At 37.5% G+C, this 19712-nt stretch overlaps 1 protein-coding gene and 1 pseudogene across 2 annotated transcripts; one reads left to right on the top strand and one right to left on the bottom strand.

The window, feature by feature from the left end:
• Positions 1-13194: 13194 nt before the first annotated feature.
• Positions 13195-15182, top strand: LOC148196361 (7-deoxyloganetic acid glucosyltransferase-like). The gene is made up of 2 exons (XM_088094819.1): positions 13195-13706; positions 13986-15182. The coding sequence occupies exons 1-2, from the start codon at positions 13202-13204 to the stop codon at positions 14930-14932; spliced, it is 1452 nt and encodes a 483-aa protein (XP_087950945.1). The 5' UTR covers positions 13195-13201; the 3' UTR covers positions 14933-15182.
• A 1326-nt stretch (positions 15183-16508) lies between these two features.
• On the bottom strand, positions 16509-18674 carry LOC148196360 (7-deoxyloganetic acid glucosyltransferase-like; annotated as a pseudogene). Its single transcript, XR_015780568.1, has 2 exons — positions 18077-18674; positions 16509-17749 (listed from the first exon to the last, which is right to left on the bottom strand). The product of XR_015780568.1 is annotated as a 7-deoxyloganetic acid glucosyltransferase-like (transcript).
• Positions 18675-19712: the final 1038 nt, after the last annotated feature.

The raw sequence follows: 19712 nt of genomic DNA, 5'->3' as shown, positions 1-19712 counted from the left end.
CATGACGTTTAGTGATTGTCCCTGCTCTTTGACATTTGTCACAATTCCTAGCATGATTATGAGCATCCTTAAATAAAGTTGGCCAATAGAATCCTGATTGAAGGACTTTTGCTGCTGTTCTTTCTCCATTAAAATGTCCTCCATAAGGTGAATCATGACAATGCCAGAGAATTCCTTCTGCTTCTTCATTTGTAACACATCTCCTTAGAAGATTATCCGCTCCAATTTTGAACAAATACGGATCATCCCATACAAACTGCTTGGCATCATGTAGAAATTTCTTTCTCTGTTGCCAAGTTAAATCTTCTGGCATGACTCTTGCAGCTTTGAAATTGGCCATATCAGCAAACCAGGGCCTCTGCTGAATATACATGAGTGATTCATCTGAAAACGATTCCCAGATTGCAGACTCCTTGCTAGTGACCTCATTGTTGACTAACCGTGACAAATGATCAGCAATTAAGTTCTCACTTCCTTTCTTATCACGGATTTCTACATCAAATTCTTGTAATAGTAGTACCCATCTAATCAGACGTGGCTTAGAATCTGGTTTTGTCAACAAATATTTGATAGCTGCATGATCTGTATAGACAATCACCTTAGACCTAATAAGATAGGGTCTAAATTTCTCTAGAGCATATACAATGGCAAGAAACTCTTTCTCTGTAGTAGCATAATTCAATTGAGCATCATTCAGCACCTTGCTAGCATAATAGATTGGATGAAACTTTTGTTCCTTCCTTTGGCCGAGAACAACTCCCAATGCATAATCACTTGCATCACACATTAATTCAAAATTTTGATTCCAATCTGGTGCTACAATTACTGGAGCTGACACTAGCTTCTTCTTCAATATATCAAAAGCTTTCAGACAATCTTCGTTCATCACAAAAGGCGCATCCTTCATCAAAAGATTACTCAATGGTTTAGCAATTTTTGAGAAATCTTTGATGAATCTTCTATAGAACCCAGCATGACCAAGAAAACTCCTAATCCCCCTTACATCTGTTGGGGGAGGCAGTTTCTCAATGACTTCTACTTTGGCTTTATCCACCTCAATTCCTTTAGCAGAGATTTTATGCCCCAGTACAATCCCTTCAGTTACCATGAAATGACATTTCTCCCAATTCAGAACCAGATTTGTCTGAACACATCTTTTGAGGACAGTGTTCAAATTAGCTAAACATCTTTGGAAAGAATTTCCAAAAACTGAGAAGTCATCCATGAATACTTCAATGCATTTTTCTAAAAGATCAGAAAAGATTGCCTGCATACACCTCTGAAACGTAGCTGGAGCATTACATAATCCAAAAGGCATCTTTCTATATGCAAAGATACCAAAAGGACAAGTAAAAGCCGTCTTCTCCTGGTCTTTTGGATCTACCACAATTTGATTATATCCAGAATATCCATCCAGAAAACAATAGAAAGCCTGCCCTGATAACCTTTCTAGCATCTGATCCATGAAGGGAAGAGGAAAATGATCTTTCCTGGTAGCTTTATTCAGCTTCCTGTAATCAATGCACATGCACCAGCCAGTAACTGTCCGAGTAGGAATAAGTTCATTCTTATCATTATAAATTACTGTCATCCCTCCTTTCTTTGGAACCACCTGTACTGGACTCACCCATTCACTGTCAGAGATTGGATAGATGATACCAGCTTCTAGCAGTTTCAACACTTCTTTTCTGACCACCTCCTTCATGACAGGATTTAACCTTCTCTGCGGTTGAGCACTTGGTTTATAGTCCTCTTCCATAAAAATCCTGTGCATACAATAAGTTGGGCTAATACCTTTGAGATCTGATATTGACCACCCAATTGCTTCTTTGTTGGCTTTCAGAATTTCTATCAACTGCTCTTCTTCTTGTAAAGATAAAGAGTTGTTGATGATGACTGGCTTTGTTCCACCCTCTTCTAGAAACACATATTTCAAATGTGATGGCAATCTTTTCAATTCTGGCGACTGTGCTTTGATTGTTTCTTCCTTATCAATTGTTTCAAATATTGGATCTTCCTCTGGACCCTTTTTCAATGTTTCCAAGTCCATCAGACATTCATCGATCAATTTCTCTTCTTCTTCATCCAAATCTTCACATGCATCAATGAGAGTTTTTTCCAATGGTGAAATATTACGCACCATTCTTTCTTGAACCATACAAACTTCATCAAGTTCATCAAATTGAAAGCATGCTTTGTCATCATTTGGATACGTCATGGCCTTGGATACATCAAAAGTAACTTCCTCATCATCAACTCTCAGTTTAAGCTTACCATTCTCCACATCAATCAAAACTCTAGCAGTCTTCATAAAAGGTCTTCCCAGAATAAGAGGAACATCACTAGCTCCTTCCATCTCCATCACAATGAAATCTACTGGGAATACAAATTTGTCAACCTTCACTAGAACATCTTCAACCACTCCATATGGATATTTAAGAGACCTGTCTGCCAATTGAAGAGCCATTCTGGTTGGTTTAATTTCCAACCCCTGAATTGTTCTGCACATGGATAGCGGCATTAGATTAATGCTAGCTCCCAAATCAATCAATGCTCTTCCAACTTTCACATCTCCTATGGTACATGGAATGGTGAAGCTTCCTGGGTCTTTAAGTTTAGGAGGTAGTTTCTGTATGATTGCACTGCAATTGCCCTGTATATTGATAGTTTCCTTCTCAATGTACTTGTGTTTCTTTGTGAGAAGTTCCTTCAAAAATTTTGCATATGCTGGCATCTGTTGCAATGCTTCAGAGAATGGTATAGTGATCTCCAACTTCTTAAAGAGTTCCATGAATCTTTCCAACTGCTTTTCTTTCTCCTTCCTTGAATAACTCTTTGGATAAGGAAGTGGCTTTTCATACTCTTTTTCTTTCTGTCTCTCTTCTCTCTCATTTTTTTCTCTCCTCTCCTCTTCTTCTTTTCTCTTTTTCTCTCTCTCACATGTTTCTTTTTCACTCTCACTCTCATTTTCTTTCTCCTCTCTCTCTTTTTGTCTCTCCTCTAACACTCTACTACTTCTAGTCACAACAGTTTTGCACTCCTTTCCAAGATTATCCTGTTTAATTTCGTCAACTATTCTCTCAACATGAACCTCCATTTTTTTAAATGCAACATCCACATTATGACAATAGGACGCATTTGTCTTCAAGAATCTCTGGAAAGTCTCTTCAAGCTTTGTTGTTTTCTCAACTGGAGTAACTTGCATCTGCCATTTTTGTCGTTCTTGAACCATTGAGACCTGTTGTATTCCCTGTGGTATTCGAGAAAGTTTCATGGTTACTTCCTCAAGCTGTTGAAAGAGAGTTTTATTTTGTTCTAGCAGAGCATCATGTAATGGTAACAACTCCCTCTGATGAAAGTCTCCTTTTTCAATATTGAGTTCGTTGTCACTAGTAGCCATATTTTCAATAATTTCAGCTGCTTCCTCTGGAGTCTTCCATTTGATATTGCCTCCAGCTGAAGCATTCAGTATCATCTTGGTTTGTGAACCAACCCCTCCAAGGAAAGTTAGGACTACTTCTTCTTCTCTGAAACCATGCATAGGAGTTTTATGTAACAATCCTTTGTATCTGTCCCATGCATGTCCAAGTGATTCTTCCATGCCCTGCTTGAATGAAGATATCTCTTGCTTGCCCTTAGTCACCTTAGATTGTGGGAAGTATTTGTTTAAAAACTTTGTAACCACTGCTTCCCACTCTGTGAAACTTTCTGCTGGAAAAGAGTTCAACCAAAGCTTAGCATTGCCTCCCAATGAGAAAGGAAACAAGCTAAGTTTGATAGCTTCGTCTGGCACCCCATTAATCTTGACCGTATTGCAGATCTCATTAAAGGTTGTAAGGTGCTCATATGGGTTTTCATGTGATAACCCATTAAATTGATTACTCTTCACCAGTTGAATTAATGCTGGTTTGACCTCCATGTTGGTTGCATTGACTCTAGGTCGAGCTATGCTGTTAAAGTGTTGAGGTCCAGTAAGATTAGTATAATCTGCAAGAGTTCTTCTAGCATTGTTCTCCATACTCCTTGTGCTATTGAATTAATGCTGGTTTGACCTTCCTGCATACACAAGAAAACAAAACCCTAGAAAAGATTTGTTAGCGCAAAAAGATATAGGAGAAGATAGAGATTCAAAAGATAAAAAGATTTAGAAGATAGAAGATTTAAAAGATAGAATGAAATAAAACCTAATCTAAAATAAAATCTAATCTAAAAAGATAAAAAAAATAAAATCTAACCTAACCTAAAAGATAGAATAAGAATAAAATAAAATCTAACCTAAAAAGATAAAAAAAATAAAATCTAATAAAATAAAATAAAATCTAATCTAAAAGATAAAATAAAATGAAATAAAAACCGAAAAATAAAAAACAAAAAACAGAAAAACAGAAAACAGAAAAATAAAATAAAAATTCGGAATTAAAATAAAATCTAATCTAAAAAGATAAAAATAAAATCTAACCTAAAAGATAAAAATCAAATCTAAAAAAAAAAAAATAAAAAAAAATAAAAACAGAAAAAATAAAAACAGAAATTCAAAATTAAAGTCAAAGGTAATCAATAATCACACAAATTAACCAGTTAAACCACGAATCCCCGGCAGCGGCGCCAAAAACTTGATGGACAAATTTGTAAGCACCAAAATATGATGTCACAAACTTGTTTCACAATCGGCAAGTATGACCGAATCGTTCAAGTAATAAAACTTGGTAAGACCAAGTATCGTTCTTCCCAAAGGACTCACGGCCTAGTTTAGTTATGTGGTTTCTTGATTAACTAAGACTTACAAACGAAATATTTGGGTTTAAAATGCAAGACAGAAAATAAACATGTATGCATGAATTTTGATCAATGGCAAAGACAGAAGATAAACACTTTCAATGGAATATATGAATGAATATGTTGTTGGGGGTCAATTTCATCTCATCCACTCTCATATATTTTAGGAATTCATCATTCAAATCATCATTGTTAATGCCACTCACTAATGTACCATTCTAGATGGCTTCTCCCTAATCAAATAGTTCATACAATTCCTAGCATTCCTAATGATTAGTTCATTACCGCAGGAGCTTAAGGCAACCAATATAATATTGTCAGTAAAATATTGGGAGAAATTCCCCGGATCTAGATTTCCCCGTACGTGTCCGTATCAACAAAACCAATAATCATGCATTAGAATGAGTTAAACAATGCAAGCATTGAGCAAAGAGGAAAAACCCTAACTAATGATGAAAAGAAAGCATATGTCTTAATTCAAAGATGTATTCAACAAATCCATATATGAGAGCTTCAAGAGATTACATTGATTCCCCAACAAACATACAAGGTTTAGTTCACCATATTCATGGTGAACCTAGATGAATAACAATGAAAGTATGAAAGAATAAACCCAATAAAGGTGAAGAGGTAGCCTGAGCATCCAAGATCCTCCTTCAAAGGGGTGAAAGAGAGAGTGTTTGCCTCGTTTCTGCCAAAGATACCTAACTATAGGACGTGCAAGCCCTTATATACTAATCTAGAGTTACAAAAGATTACAAAAGTCCAAGCCCAAAAAGTGCCGCTCAGCGGTATTTACCGCTCAGCGGTGATTGCGCGTCTTCTTTCTTCCCCTCAGCGGCCATTTTGCCCCTCAGCAGTTCCAACGTCACCTCTTGAGTGCCGCTCAGCGGTAGTTTGCCGCTGAGCGGTGCCTTCGACTTCTCCTTTTTGCACTCTTTCTTGTCTTTTCTAATGTCCTCTCTCTTATTCTTCACTTCTTTCACCAAATTCACCTCAAAACCTGCACAAAAACACTTAAATCAAGCATAAACCTGTCCAGCTCTCTTATTTCTGAAAATATAAACAAAAGGCATGATTTCAAGCTAGTTTCTAAGTCTAAAGGTTGCTTTTAGTATCAACTTTAAGCATGAAAATAACAGTTTTTCAACTGTTATCAGGGAGGGTGAGAAGAAAGTTTCCCAAAGAGAGGAGAAGGTGAGGAAGAGGAAGGGGAAGTGGAGAAGGTGATTTCCACACAACGAGATATTTCTAATTATATATTATTAATTGTTTAACATAATTTAATATGTTTAATAATTTCTAATTATATTTTCATTTATTAATATATTTAACAATTAAAAATATTAAAAATCAACTGCCACCTGGATGCCTCAGTTTAAAAAAGTTAACGTTTTTAACTACATTTAACGAAAATGCTATTATTGAATCGAATTGACCAAATTAGGGACTCAATTGATCACTTCCAAAATTGGAAGACCCAATTGAAACAAACCCGTAAATATAGGGACCTCCAAACCTATTAAACCTATAATAAATATAAAAAAATTATGTTACCATATGTTAATGTATCTAAGATAATACGACATAATCATAGGAATAATTGTACTTAACTCTATTTTCATTCTTTTAGAGTTCTTTTCTAACTATTCCCACAGATTATACCTTATTATCTTAGATTCAGCAAAACAAGATACTTTCTGTTTGTGGCATGGATATGCAGATATTGTAACGTGGCAACTTGGCTCACTAAGAGCACCTAGAAACCCAGGCTTGCTTAAATATTACAATCTCCTGCCTATAAAAAGAGAATGGTATCCAAGGATCATATTCAGAGTTTTCTGATGCATAGGATCCTCATATAGAGGCAAGTGCAGAGCATACTAACTATGAGATTAGCTACTTCCTTGCCTTCTCTAATCTACTAAAACCAGGACATAATAAAGAAAAGGATTTTCTAGAGAGAGGGATGATGGGGCTGTCGCGACCCATCAATTTGATGTGCAATAAGAATGCAGTATAAACTAGGAAGTGACTCATAGGTCGTCTCTAAAGGACCAAATGTAGTTCGAGACTTAGGTCAAACACGTAGTGGGGGGTTGAAAGTGTTTTTGCAAGGAAAATTAAACTAAATTAAAACTAGAAATGAAAATCAACCAAACATAATTAAAAACATTGAATTAAATGAAGAAAACATGCACACCGAATGGTCCTACAATGACCAAATGGTTCTAAAGATGAGACCGAACGGTCTCTAAAGCTGAACAAAATTAAAGATGAGCACAGACCAAAGCCGAACGATACAAACAGACCGAACAGTATGAAAATGCAGAAATGCAGAAAAGGTTGCAAAGTTAAAACGCACGAGAAACTAAAACCGGACAGTACTAACATCTGGGACGAACAAGTCGTTCGGTCTTTAATAGACCGAACAGTGTAAAACAATACAATCGAACAGAGTAAATGCAACAGAATCAAAAAGCAAAGACCGAACGGTCTACCAGGAATGCAGCAACAGTAAACACGCAGAATCTAAACGCAACAGAATCAAAATGCAACTGAACTTAAAACGAAAGCAGTAACAGTAGAAACGAAACTTAAACAACAGAACGTGAAATTGCAAATGGAAAATGCCCCAAAAACAGAAAACGCCAATGAATAGTAAAATGACGAACTGCAACAGTAAAGAGGACAAAATGAACAGTAGAACGCAGCAATGAACAGTAAAATGCAAGAGTGAAGAAGACAATGAACAGTAAAATAAAACTGAAAAGTGAATGCATCAATGATTTCAACTCTTAAATTACACTGTAAACAAGATTCAATACATGGGAATGCAAAGGAAATAAAACCTAAATCTCCTCAAAGGGGGAGGAGGAAGAAAATGCTCCCTAAGAACAGGTACGTAGTTGCGGCGGAAGACTTGTAGAGAAATCTGCTTTTAGGGTTTTATACAAACCAAAAGACCAAAAATGCCCTCCTAATGGGCTAGTTCTACAAAATGACCTACAATTGGGCCCAAAGTCCTAAGGTTTGACCCAATGACCTTCTAAAATGAAATTAACTACATTACTGACGTGGGCACCCTCTTGAAGTCCAAGAATGTGCTTCCAGCACTGCTTTCTTAGGTTACTGCATCTGACCGTTCGGTCATTAAGGGCTCAGACCGATCGTTTAAGAACGGCTCAGACAGTACTATGCAGTCTTCACAAGACCGTTCGGTCATCCACTCTCAAACAACAATTGTTTGTCGTTCGATTCATTAGTGTTCGGCCATTCTGTGTAAGCTTTCACAGACCGTTCAGTATATGCGTCCACAGACCGTTCGGTTCTGTGATGCTCGACCATTCTGTTGAACAGTGCTCAACTGGTATCTGACCATTCGGTGGAGGCTTCCAGCAAGGTTTTCTCAGCTCGTTTGGTGCAGACTTCAATAGACTGTTTAGTGATGTAGTGCTCAGCTAGTAGCCTACTGTTCGGTTTGTAGTGCTCGACCACTTGGTTCAGGCTTGCAACAACCGTTCGGCCAATTCTTCAACAAATCATTCGGTTAGTTCTTCAACAAATCATTCGGTTAATTCTTCAACAGATCGTTCGAGTCTGATCACTACTTCCAAATCTTTTCTCAACCTCAAACAGTGATTGTCCTGGACATAATGATTGAAATAATTAAGCCCAAATAATTCAAATTAATTAAAATAAGAATTAGTCTTGAAATTAAGCCCAAATGGTGAAAATGCAACAATAATTGAGAATTAAGCATAATTTACTAACAAAATATGATGCGAAAAGCTAAGTGAATGATACAAAATAGTGACTCATCAAGGGAGAGAGATTTTAGAAACACATGGTTCTTAGAAGCACTGAAAGGATTTTATTTAGTTGCTTTTGCCTCCATACAAAGAACTGGTCTCCTTATATAGAGGAGAAGAGAATTACACACTTTATCTTACATCCTATCAGATAAGATTTTTCCCCGAGGGATTGGCTTATCTTGATTACATTTGGTCAACCTTATCATATCTAGATTACATTAAGTCCTCATGACCTTACAACATTATTTGGGACCTTTATAATACAAACAACCTTATCTTGCTTTGTCAGAAAGCAATGATAACAACTTAAGCGTTGTAGGCCGAGTGACGGTCCAATACCAATGAAAACCATTTGACCAGGTTTGTTGACGAGCGCTGCTACAGTAGATAGACCAGTTGGTCCTAAGTGGATGGACCGAACAGCGGATAGACCGATCAACATTATTCCATGACCGCTTGGTCCACATTATATACGATACATTATACCACCCAAGTCCGAGTGTAATCATTCGGCTTTAGCCTTGATTAACTATAGGACTTATGAGTTTGAGGGAGACTGTATTTGTTGTACTGGAAAGCATGTCTTCAGTTGTTGTTCCTTGATAGATTGAACAATAGACTATAGGAGATATAAGTTCGTTGAAAAGCTTCTGCTTGCTCTGATTGGTGGTTGAGGAGAGCTCTTTTTAGAACTCTTTCCCATGTAAGTTAGACCGTTTGACTTCACTATCTAGAGTTGTTGGATGACTGGTGTTTGACGACCGTTCGGCTTTACTATCTAGGGTTGTTGGATGACTGGTGTTTAATGTCCATGTTTGCTAGACGACGGGAATGACCGACTCGCTCGATGTTTAACGTCCAGGTGTACTAGACGATGGGGATGACCGACCCGCTCGGTGTTTATCGTCCAGGTGTGCTAGAAGACCCACCCGTTCGGTTTAGGACGAGAGCGAGCATTCACTTAGAACGTTCCCCACCGCTCGGTTTAGGACGAGAGTGAGCGTTCACTTAGAACGTTTCCCACCACTTGGTTTGGACCATGAGTTTTTTGGATAACGTACTTGGGTTTTGTTTACGAGAGTGACAGTTCGTTTAGAACTTTTATCACCGCTCGGTTTGGACCAGGAGTTTTTCGGATAACGTCCCTGGGTTTGTTTACGAGAGTGACAGTTCGTTGAGAACTTCTATCACCGCTCGGTTTGGATCAGGAGTTTTTCGGATAACGTCCCTGGGTTTTGTTGATGCCAGTGATGGCTTCCTTCTAAGAGGGATTTACCTCTTCGGTCTTCTTGCACTCCTCTTGCCCGAGTGGCCGAGTACCTATAAGGCCGAATGGCCGAGTACCTGTAAGGCCGAATGATCGAGTAGTAGAGGTCGAAGGTACCGAACATTTGAGGCCGAGTGGCCGAGTACTTGTAAGGCCGAATGGCCGAATGCTGGAACGCTTAAGGCCATGGAAGGCCGATGGTTGAGGCCGAATGGCCGAGCTGTTGTACGGTTGAACAATTGAATGTCAAATTTGGCTAATTGGTGAGTGCGTCATTGGACCCTTAATAAGTCTTTGAACAATATTATAATATTGAATTAAGATATTTAAATTAAATAATAAAATGAATCTATATCAAAATAATTATCTGTAAAGCCGTAGAAGCTTGTTGACGTTGATGGTGAGACTGTATCCTTGTCCGGTTCCTTATGGTTATAAGGGATGCCCCTCGGCCCCACGGTGGGCGCCAAAATGTTTCGGTAGATTTTTACGGGACCGAGAGACTAACCTGTTCTGATGCGTCTTCCTTCCTTCCGAAAGTTGGGATCGCCTGAGCTACTTGCCTTTCTTCTGTCGGAGCCGTTCGGTTGACTTCTGTCTGGGTCGTTCGGTCACGTCAATCTGAGTCGATCGGTTGCCTTCATGCTCCAGGGGGGAGGTACCTACAAAAGATACTCTGACGCTCAAGTTAGGGGTGTGATTTGAAGAGCCTCGGCTCTTGGTTGAGTATTCAATGAAGGATTATCACTACTAAATGTTTGGGTGTTATGAAGTGTAAGTTGAACGTGAATGGAACGTACTTGGACTTTTGCCCTGTCAGTGCATTTATAAGTGTTTTATAGATCAAATAAAAACAACCTTACCTAGAGATCCGGTTAGTTACTCTTAAACAGCTTTATCAATATCTTCAACCAAATATTTTAGATTTGGTTTATCAAATATCTCTAACCAAATATCTTTAATTATTTTATCATTTACTGGACTATTGGCCCAATAACAAATTCAGCGTTGTAGGCCCAGTTACGGCCCAATACCAATGAAAACCATTTGACTAGGTTTGTTGACGAGCGCTGCTACAGTAGATAGACCGATCAGTCCTAAGTGGATGGACCCAACAGCAGATAGACTGATCGGCCTTATTCCATGACCGCTCGGTCCACATTATATACGATACAACATGTATTAATATTTTTATTCGTGGTAAATAAATTAAAATGAAATATAAAGTCATAAAGTATGTTCACCATTCCCACATGGAAAAGCAACTGCACTTCTAAATTGGAGGCTATTGGTGGTTGAAGTATCGCCCGAAGAAGATGCAATGCTGATGCTTCTCATTTGCATTTCAATAATGTGAAGTTTATAAAAAACGAAGAAACAAGACTTGGGAGGGTTGCTGGTGAGAAGAAGATTAAAGGAAGCAAGGTTTAGAAGTAGAGATTGGGGTTCTGTGATACTTCATCCATCTTCATGGTCCTCATCCATTGATTCAACTTATCTTCAACCTTGGCATTGGCATGTTGGGGTTGTGATGAGATCTGATGCAGTAGATCGGCTAAAGAGGTATCTAACGTTAGGTCAGTCACCAGTGAAAGGTATCGACATGTGTTGGAAATCCAAGTGTGAGTTTAAGTCCTATATTTGATGAAAGACTCATTAATTCATTGGCTTAAGGTTTTGGGTAAAGAGTTGTGTCAATCCCTTATATAGTTAGACTCATATTTCACTAGTATTTGTGTCTTTCTGGTAACCCCTCCTTGATAGGCCCAACAACATGTCATACAAAAAAAAGCATTGTTTCCAAAATTTTAGCTTCCTTCAAGTTCACATTTTCTTTGTCCCCGTGCCTTGGAGCAAAATTAGTTGCTAGATTACATTCAAGAAACAAAGCAAACTTTCTTAAATAAGCATGTAATTGATTTTCAGTCTTTGGTGTTCTCCGTTAAAATAATGAAGTATTTTTCGTTTATTAGATCATCTTTGTTTGTGATTTTCTTTTTCTCTTTTAATAGAGAAATGTTAGAAAGAATTGGCACATCCCTTCTTCTTTTCCAAGTGAAACAGTTATATCTCTTTATTGTTCTTCACATGTTGATAAATCAACCAAGCCTTTCACATGGGGGAAACCAGATCACCATGTTCTTCGGAAGTGAGTTTATATGTTAATGTACTTGTTTCCTAACTTATATGTTAAATCAACTGGCCAACCTCTCATCTCTCTTCATCTATTCATCTATTGGTGCTTCTATTCCTCAACTGCTTACTTTTCATTACCAAGCCCTTTAAGGAGTTGGGATTAGCTGAGAGTTTACATTTCCTTTAAGGTATTTTGGTGCTTATTTGGACAGTTACTTTGTACATGAATTTGATTTGATTCTTTTGATGGGTTTGAATGTTGAAACTCATATGTGACCAGTATGGCTTGATAAACTTTCAGTTTTCACTGATATTGGTCCATGCTTTTCTTCAAAACTATCTTTGATTCTTCAAATGATACTTTTTGTACCTGAGCACTATGGCTTGATAAACTTGTAGCCTTTTGGTCCATGCCTTTCTTCTAAAGTTATAAATCTAAAAATATTTATCGTATATATTGACCTTTCAGACACTATTGATCTCACTTTTGCAATTTACTTGTATAAAGCATTGTAAATAGTTTTAATTAAAATTTCTACAAGTTCTAGGTTGCATGTCATATCATTTATATTATATCTATTGTTGGAAATTTTAAAGTATTCACTGTCGATAAATCCTATATTCTTTTTCTTTTGTCTAATATCGAGTAATCCTGTCATCGTTAATGTTGTCTTTAATATCGACATTTTTTCTTTTTAAAAAAATAATACTTTGACGTCCTTTTAAATAAATATGCCAAGTTGACATTTTTATTAATAAAATGATAATATATTAAAATTAAAAAAATTATTATTTTATATTATAATATAAGTGTTTTTTAATTGTAATCATGTTAACATAAAAATAAAAGTAATGTTATTATAATATATTTTTATATTTATTTAACACATGTTATAAGAATAAAATATCATAAAATTGTAAATTTTTATTATTTTAAAAAAAGGTAAAAAATAAATATGAATAGTATTAAATAAATATAAAAAATTATTTAGGTGTGTCATTATTACTCTAAGAATCATTACTCTAAAAATAATGAAATCTTTTAGTAATATATTAGCATGTGGGCAAGCCAATTTTTTAATAAGAAACGTCAAGGACCACGATTTTTTCGTGTAAGGATATTATTTATTTTATTCTTGTTATATTATATATCTGTTAAATTTAAATTACTGTTAAAAAGAAAACAAGTAAGGAGGAGAGGATATCAATGGCCGGAGCACACGTGGTCATGTTCCCCTGTCCATTCCAGGGCCATGTACGGCCTATGCTGAAGCTCGCCGAGCTTCTTGCCCTTCACCATCTCCACGTCACCTTCATCAACACTCAGAGTATCCACAACCGTCTCACTCGTTATGGTGACATTCAATCTCTCTCAGCCTCCTACCCCACCCTCCATTTCAACACCATTGCCGATTGCTACAGCCATGGCAATCACACTGGATCCGGAGACACTACTATGGGGGACATAATGCTTTCCACAACTCTTCACGCCAAGCCCCTGTTGAGAAATATTCTGCTCGCCCAGAGTCCTGAAATTCCCAAAGTTACCTGCATTATTCAGGATGGCATCTTTGGAAGCCTTTCCAATGACTTGGCTTCTGAGTTAGGGATAAGGATAACAATCATTCATTTTCGAACCAGCAGTCCCTGTTGCTTCTGGCCTTATTTCTGGCTTCCAAACCTCTTCAAAACCAACGAACTTCCCATTCGAGGTATGTGGAGAACTCGGGTTCCGATATGCTCACACGATCTCATTCGGACCTTTTTCTAAACGGTTTGCATTCCATTTAGTATATATATACACCAACTCCATTGATTGGAAGGTTGAACTCAATACTAAGAGTTTATGACTCTCTTGGTGTATATATGTGTGTGTGTATATATATATACTTAAGTTATGTTTCTGAGAAATTACAGAACACAAGAAAAATGACTTATTTTCAGAAAAGTTGGGTTTATAGTTAATTAATGAAGAATGTAACTGGTTGTAGGAGATGAGGACATGGATCGAATCATAAGAAATATGCCAGGCATGGAAAACTTGCTTCGCTGTAGAGATCTCCCTAGTTTCTGCAGACCAGGGGCAAAAGGGAACGTGTCTATTGACTGGGTTTCGTTTCAGACCCAACAATCACTTGCAGCAGACGCGTTGATACTCAACACTTTTGAGGAGTTGGATCGCCTTGTCCTCTCTCAGATACGTCTTCACTTTCCCAAAGTCTACACCCTTGGCCCTCTCCACCACCATTTGAACGTGAGAAAAGCCGAAACCAATGGAGCAAATGATGCTCCTTCCTTTCGGAGTAGTTTTTTTGAAGTGGACAGGAGCTGCATGGCGTGGCTTGACGCTCAGGCTCAGGGTTCGGTGTTATATGTGAGTTTCGGTACTTCAACGATTGTGACAAGGGAGGAACTGATGGAGTTTTGGCACGGTTTGGTGAACAGCAAGAAACGGTTCTTGTGGGTGATGCGGCCTGATTTGGTGGTGGGAAGAGAGAACGATGACCGGATACCGGAAGAGGTGGAGGAAGGGACTAAAGAGAGAGGGTTGATGGTGGAGTGGGCGCCGCAAGAGGAGGTGCTAGCCCACAAGGCCATAGGTGGGTTTTTGACACACAGTGGGTGGAACTCAACCTTGGAGAGTTTGGTGGCTGGTGTGCCCATGATTTGTTGGCCTTATTTTGCGGATCAGCAGGTTAACAGCAGGTTTGTGAGTGAGGTTTGGAAGGTTGGATTGGACATGAAAGATGTTTGTGACAGAGATGTTGTGGAGAAGATGGTAAATGATCTGATGGTTCATAGGAGGGATGAGTTTTTGAAATCAGCTCAAGCAATGGCTATGTTGGCTCACCAGAGTGTCAGTCCAGCTGGTTCTTCTCACTCCAGCATGCAAGATTTGATTCATTACATAAAATCAGTCAGTAAGGAAAATAACTAATACCAGCAACGCACAATTGCATATTCAGCATATTTTCTTTGTGTTACTTAATCTGTCATATCTAGTTATGTTTCAGTGCACCTTCATTACAAGAACCAATTGCAAATGCAGTATTTAGGTACAAGTTTATGTGCTGGAAACTGTTGATTAAACAAAACTGCTTGTTTCAAATAAAATGTATTCACTTCTTCATCTTTAAACAAGCAAAACTGCGTGGTAGAATTTTACCATTTTCAATAGCTTTTGTATAGACTCATCCCAAGTTCAGGTTGGAACATATTATGTTCACCGTGGAGTTTGGTAAAATATTTGCTTTAGGTGTCTTTGTTGAATTGATTTTAGTTTTAATTTGTAATTCTTTTATTTCCAAGTTTTAGGTTAGGATTTTGTCATGTTCCACTTATTAAAACTTTACTTTTGCTTAATGTCTTCTGCTGATTGGATTTTAATTTTGTTCCTTTAGATTTTGATTTCTTATTCATGGTTCTGTTTCCAATTCATTGCATTATCATTTACTTTCTAAGATATATTTATTAATCCATTCTTGCTTGTTTTTTTTTATATAGTTAGTCTTTGTATTTCTAGTCTTAGGTTCTCTAGAGTAGAAATGTTCATTTGTTTAGACCAATTTAGTTGCATTAATTCATTATTTTAGTTTAGGTTTCTTTAGCTTAGTATTGATTCTTTGATTCTTTGATTCTTTTTCCTTTTTATTTCATTTCTTTTCCCACCTTATTTAGTAGTTAATAATTAGTAAATAATAATAAGACCTTACTAAATACTTTAAATTTAATTTTTAAACTTAATTTTTGTTAGGATTCACATTGGTTGTCCCTACGTAGAGACCAAACTTTTTGTGCGACCAAACTTTTTGGTATCAATATAAATTAAATAACTCTTTTTTGTGGAAATGCAAGAGTTATTGCTAAGCATACTTCGATTTTATCATATGAAAGTAGTAATAGGAAGCATTTTGTGAATTCGTACTTTTAACAATTTTTTATTTAAGCAAGAATAAAATGATATTCTAAAATAGATTTTTTTATAACTTTTTGATCTTATATCTGTTATTTTTTCATTATATCATCACACTAATAAAAAATCAACGAAAAATTAATGCGAATTTTTTTTATTTTAAATAATTATTCTCATAAATGAAATAGATTGCACCATTTTGTGAAGTTTTTGTTCGACATCATGTTTCGCGTTGTAAAAAGGTGCCTGGCCAAACAATCTGTCCAAAAATATAAAAAAATTGTTAAGAAAACATTTTTCAATCTGTTTATCTAGAATACAGTCATACTATGTGCAGTGGTGAAGAAAAGAAAATGTACAACACTTTCAATGAGAGACCACTGTTCCACTACCCATGCGCTAATGGAGTTTCTCATTACCCTTATCCCAATCAATCTCTCTCTTTTGGCATTCACAACCTCGACGGATGTGGGACTGGTGTAGCAAGAACATGAAAAACAAAGGATACGGGACGGAAATAAGAAAAAAAAGATGAAGTGGGAAAGAAGACTTGTGTAAGAAAAAAAAACAAAAACATGGAGAACAGGTGTGGGAGCTGGTGTAGGAAGAAGAAGATGAAAGCAAAAACATAAAAAACAAATAAAATTTTACAAAAATGCAGACTAAAATATATAGAGGTCCCATCCTCTAAAAGATCATCTGCAATTGCCACATTTGGAGTTGGTATCAGCTTAGGACTCTAACGTTTATGATGCCACATTCCAAAAATTTATTTTTCCATTCTGTCTTTTTCTTTTACCAATACAGAACCTAAATAGTAAAGAAACATCATTTAGGATCCCACAGTAGATGTGAGATATGATTGCAAGAAGGAAGCTTGAGGAATTGGGCAGTGCTAATTATTTTCTCTGCTGGCTGATATAATGTACTCAATCAAATCGTGGAGACTGGTGTACGAGGAACCACCTGGACTCACACTCTGGTGAGCCAACATAGCCATTGTTTGAGCTGATTTCAGAAACTCCTCCCTCCTATGAACCATGACATCATTTACCATCTTCTCCACAACATCTCTGTCACAAACGTCTTTCATGTCCAATCCAACCTTCCAAACCTCACTCACAAACCTGCTGTTAATCTGCTGATCTGCAAAGTATGGCCAGCAAATCATGGGCACACCAGCCACCAGGCTCTCCAAGGTTGAGTTCCACCCACTGTGTGTCAAGAACCCACCAATGGCCTTGTGTGTCAGCACCTCCTCTTGCGGAGCCCACTCTACAATGAACCCCCTCTCTTTAGTTCCTTCCTTCACCTCAGTTGGTACGTGTTCCTCATTGTGTTTTCCTGCAACAATGTCAGGCCGCTTCACCCACAGGAACCTCTTCTTGCTGTTCACCAAACCGTGCCAAATCTCCATTAAATCTTCCTTGTTCATAATAGTGGTACTTCCGAAGCTGACATACATCACTGACCCTTCGGGCTGAGCGTCGAGCCACGTCATGCAGCTCCTGTCTACTTGAAAAATACTGTTCTTAAACCTGGGAATCTCTTTTCCTTTGTTGGATTCTGCTTTTCTCATGTTCAAATGGTGGTGGAGAGGGCCAACGGTGTAAACTTTGGAAAAATTATGACGTATTTGGGAGAGGACAGGGCCTTCTAGATCTTCAAATGAGTTGAGGATAACCGCGTCTGCTGCAAGTGATTGTCGACTCCGGTCTGCATAGGACTCAAAAGTCGAGTTCCCCTCTTTGTTTGGTCGAAAGAAACTCGGGAGATCTCTGCACCGAAGCAAGTTCTCCATGCCTGGCAAGTTTTTTATGATCCGATCCATGTCGTCATCTCCTACAACCACTCACATCATAAGTTCATCTTATATGTTAACCACATCACCAGTGCTGCTGAATCTATACAAATTTTGTCTACTGTATCAGTTAATTGTTCCTTCGCAAATTGACTTTAAGAATAAGAACAATTTTCTGATAAGTGAAAAACCTGAACCATTAATTAAGAGATTATAGCAGATATGGCTATTGATAATGAAATTGTCATGGTCAAAAAGAAATTGGAACATGTACTAAATGAAATGCGCATATTGAAAGAAGGTACAAGTAAGGCGTGGATTTTAGATAGGGTGAGAGGGATGAATGAATTTGAAGTCAATATACATACCTCTAATGGGAAGTTCTTGGCACTGGAGGAGCTTTGTAGCAGACATATAAGCCCAGAAGCAGCAAGAACTAACGGTTCGGAAATGAATGATTGGTATGGATATGTTTAACTCAGAAGCGACGCCAGAGGAAAGGCTTCCGAAGATTCCATCCTGAATAACGCAACTAAGTTTGGAATTTGAGGAGTGTGGGAGAGCAGAATATCTCTCAAGAAGGGCTTAGCGTGGAGAGTTACAGAAGAAATGAGGTCCCAGATACGGTCTCCGAATCCAGGGTGGTTACCCTCGTCGTAACAATCGGAAAAGGTCTTGAAATGGAGCGTGGGGTAGGATTCTGAGAGAACTTGGATTTCACCGAAACGAGCGAGGCGGCTGTGGATGGTGTTGGTGGTGAGGAAGGTGACGCGGAGATTCTGAAGGACTAGAAGCTCCGCGAGCTTCAGCATGGACAGAACATGTGCGGGAATTGGAAGAGGGAAGATCAGCACGTGCGCTTCTGCCATTGAATTTCTAGTCTTCAACTTCGCTTTGGTCTCTTACTAAAATGGAAACAGGGGAGACGATTGTTTCAGATAGATCCAACCGACCAGGCACGCATATACTCTGTTACCAAATTAGTACTGAAAGTACTTATTTCCTTTTAAAATATCTACAAATATTTTAAAATTCCTAATCATAGATAAATATCCAAAAATATTTAATTATTTTTATAAAATTTTAAAATTAAATTATTAAAAAATAAATAAATTTTAATATAAATCGAAAATAAATTAAAATTTATTTTAATTAAATTTAAATTAATAACATATAAATTAATTTTATTTTTGTCAGACTCATTCAAATTCACTCAAAACCCCATCTTAGTGGATTACATGTGTTAAAAAAAGGGATCTGAAAACCAGGAAGTGGAAGACAGGTGTGAGCAGTGGAAGACAGGTGTGAGCAGTGGAGTGGCTGTTCAGTTTTGACGGTAGAAGTAAAACTCAAAGTTTTCAAAAATTCACGCCACTTCTACATGCACCATTCTTCCCCAAAGTTCTGAACTCTCGTTTTCTCCTCTTTCTCCCTAGATTTCTTCACCTTCTCTCTACAAAATCTCACTCTTTTCTTCTTCCGATCATCAAACAGACCACACCTGAGCATTTCCGGCGTCGAGGGCGTTCGTTTGAACCGATCAGTTTTCGATTCCGAGCTGTCTGGAAATTGTTGAGCGTTGAGGGTAGAAGGACTTGTAGTGGTGAAATCGTATTCTTCCTCTGTGAACGTTCGGTCACGCTTAGAGGTAAGGGAAGCTTATCTAATTTGATTTAGATTCTTGCTTTGTATGGATGCATGTTCGTTGATTTCTGAATGAATATGAAAAATGGTTGTTACTGCATTGTTGACTGTATGAGGAACTGGAATGATATTGGGTTTGATGATTTGGTTGATGATGAAATATGGTATGTTGTTTAAAAGTATTGATGATTAATGAAAGCCATGAAATGGGTAGGGACATTGTCGAGAGTCAGTATTGATCATTCAATTATACAAACATTCGTTCTCAGTAGCGTTCGTTCTTAATAAGTGTTTGGTAATAGACCAGCGCTCGTTCGATATAGTGTTCGGTTTTCCTGTGGACTCGGTTGGAACTGGGTT

Source organism: Vigna umbellata, chromosome 7 (genome assembly GCF_029865625.1).
Source record: "Vigna umbellata cultivar VRB3 chromosome 7, Vumbellata_1.0, whole genome shotgun sequence".
NCBI lineage: Eukaryota > Viridiplantae > Streptophyta > Magnoliopsida > Fabales > Fabaceae > Vigna > Vigna umbellata.
Note: the sequence above shows the minus strand (reverse complement) of the source record. Positions and strands in the feature narration are given on the sequence as shown.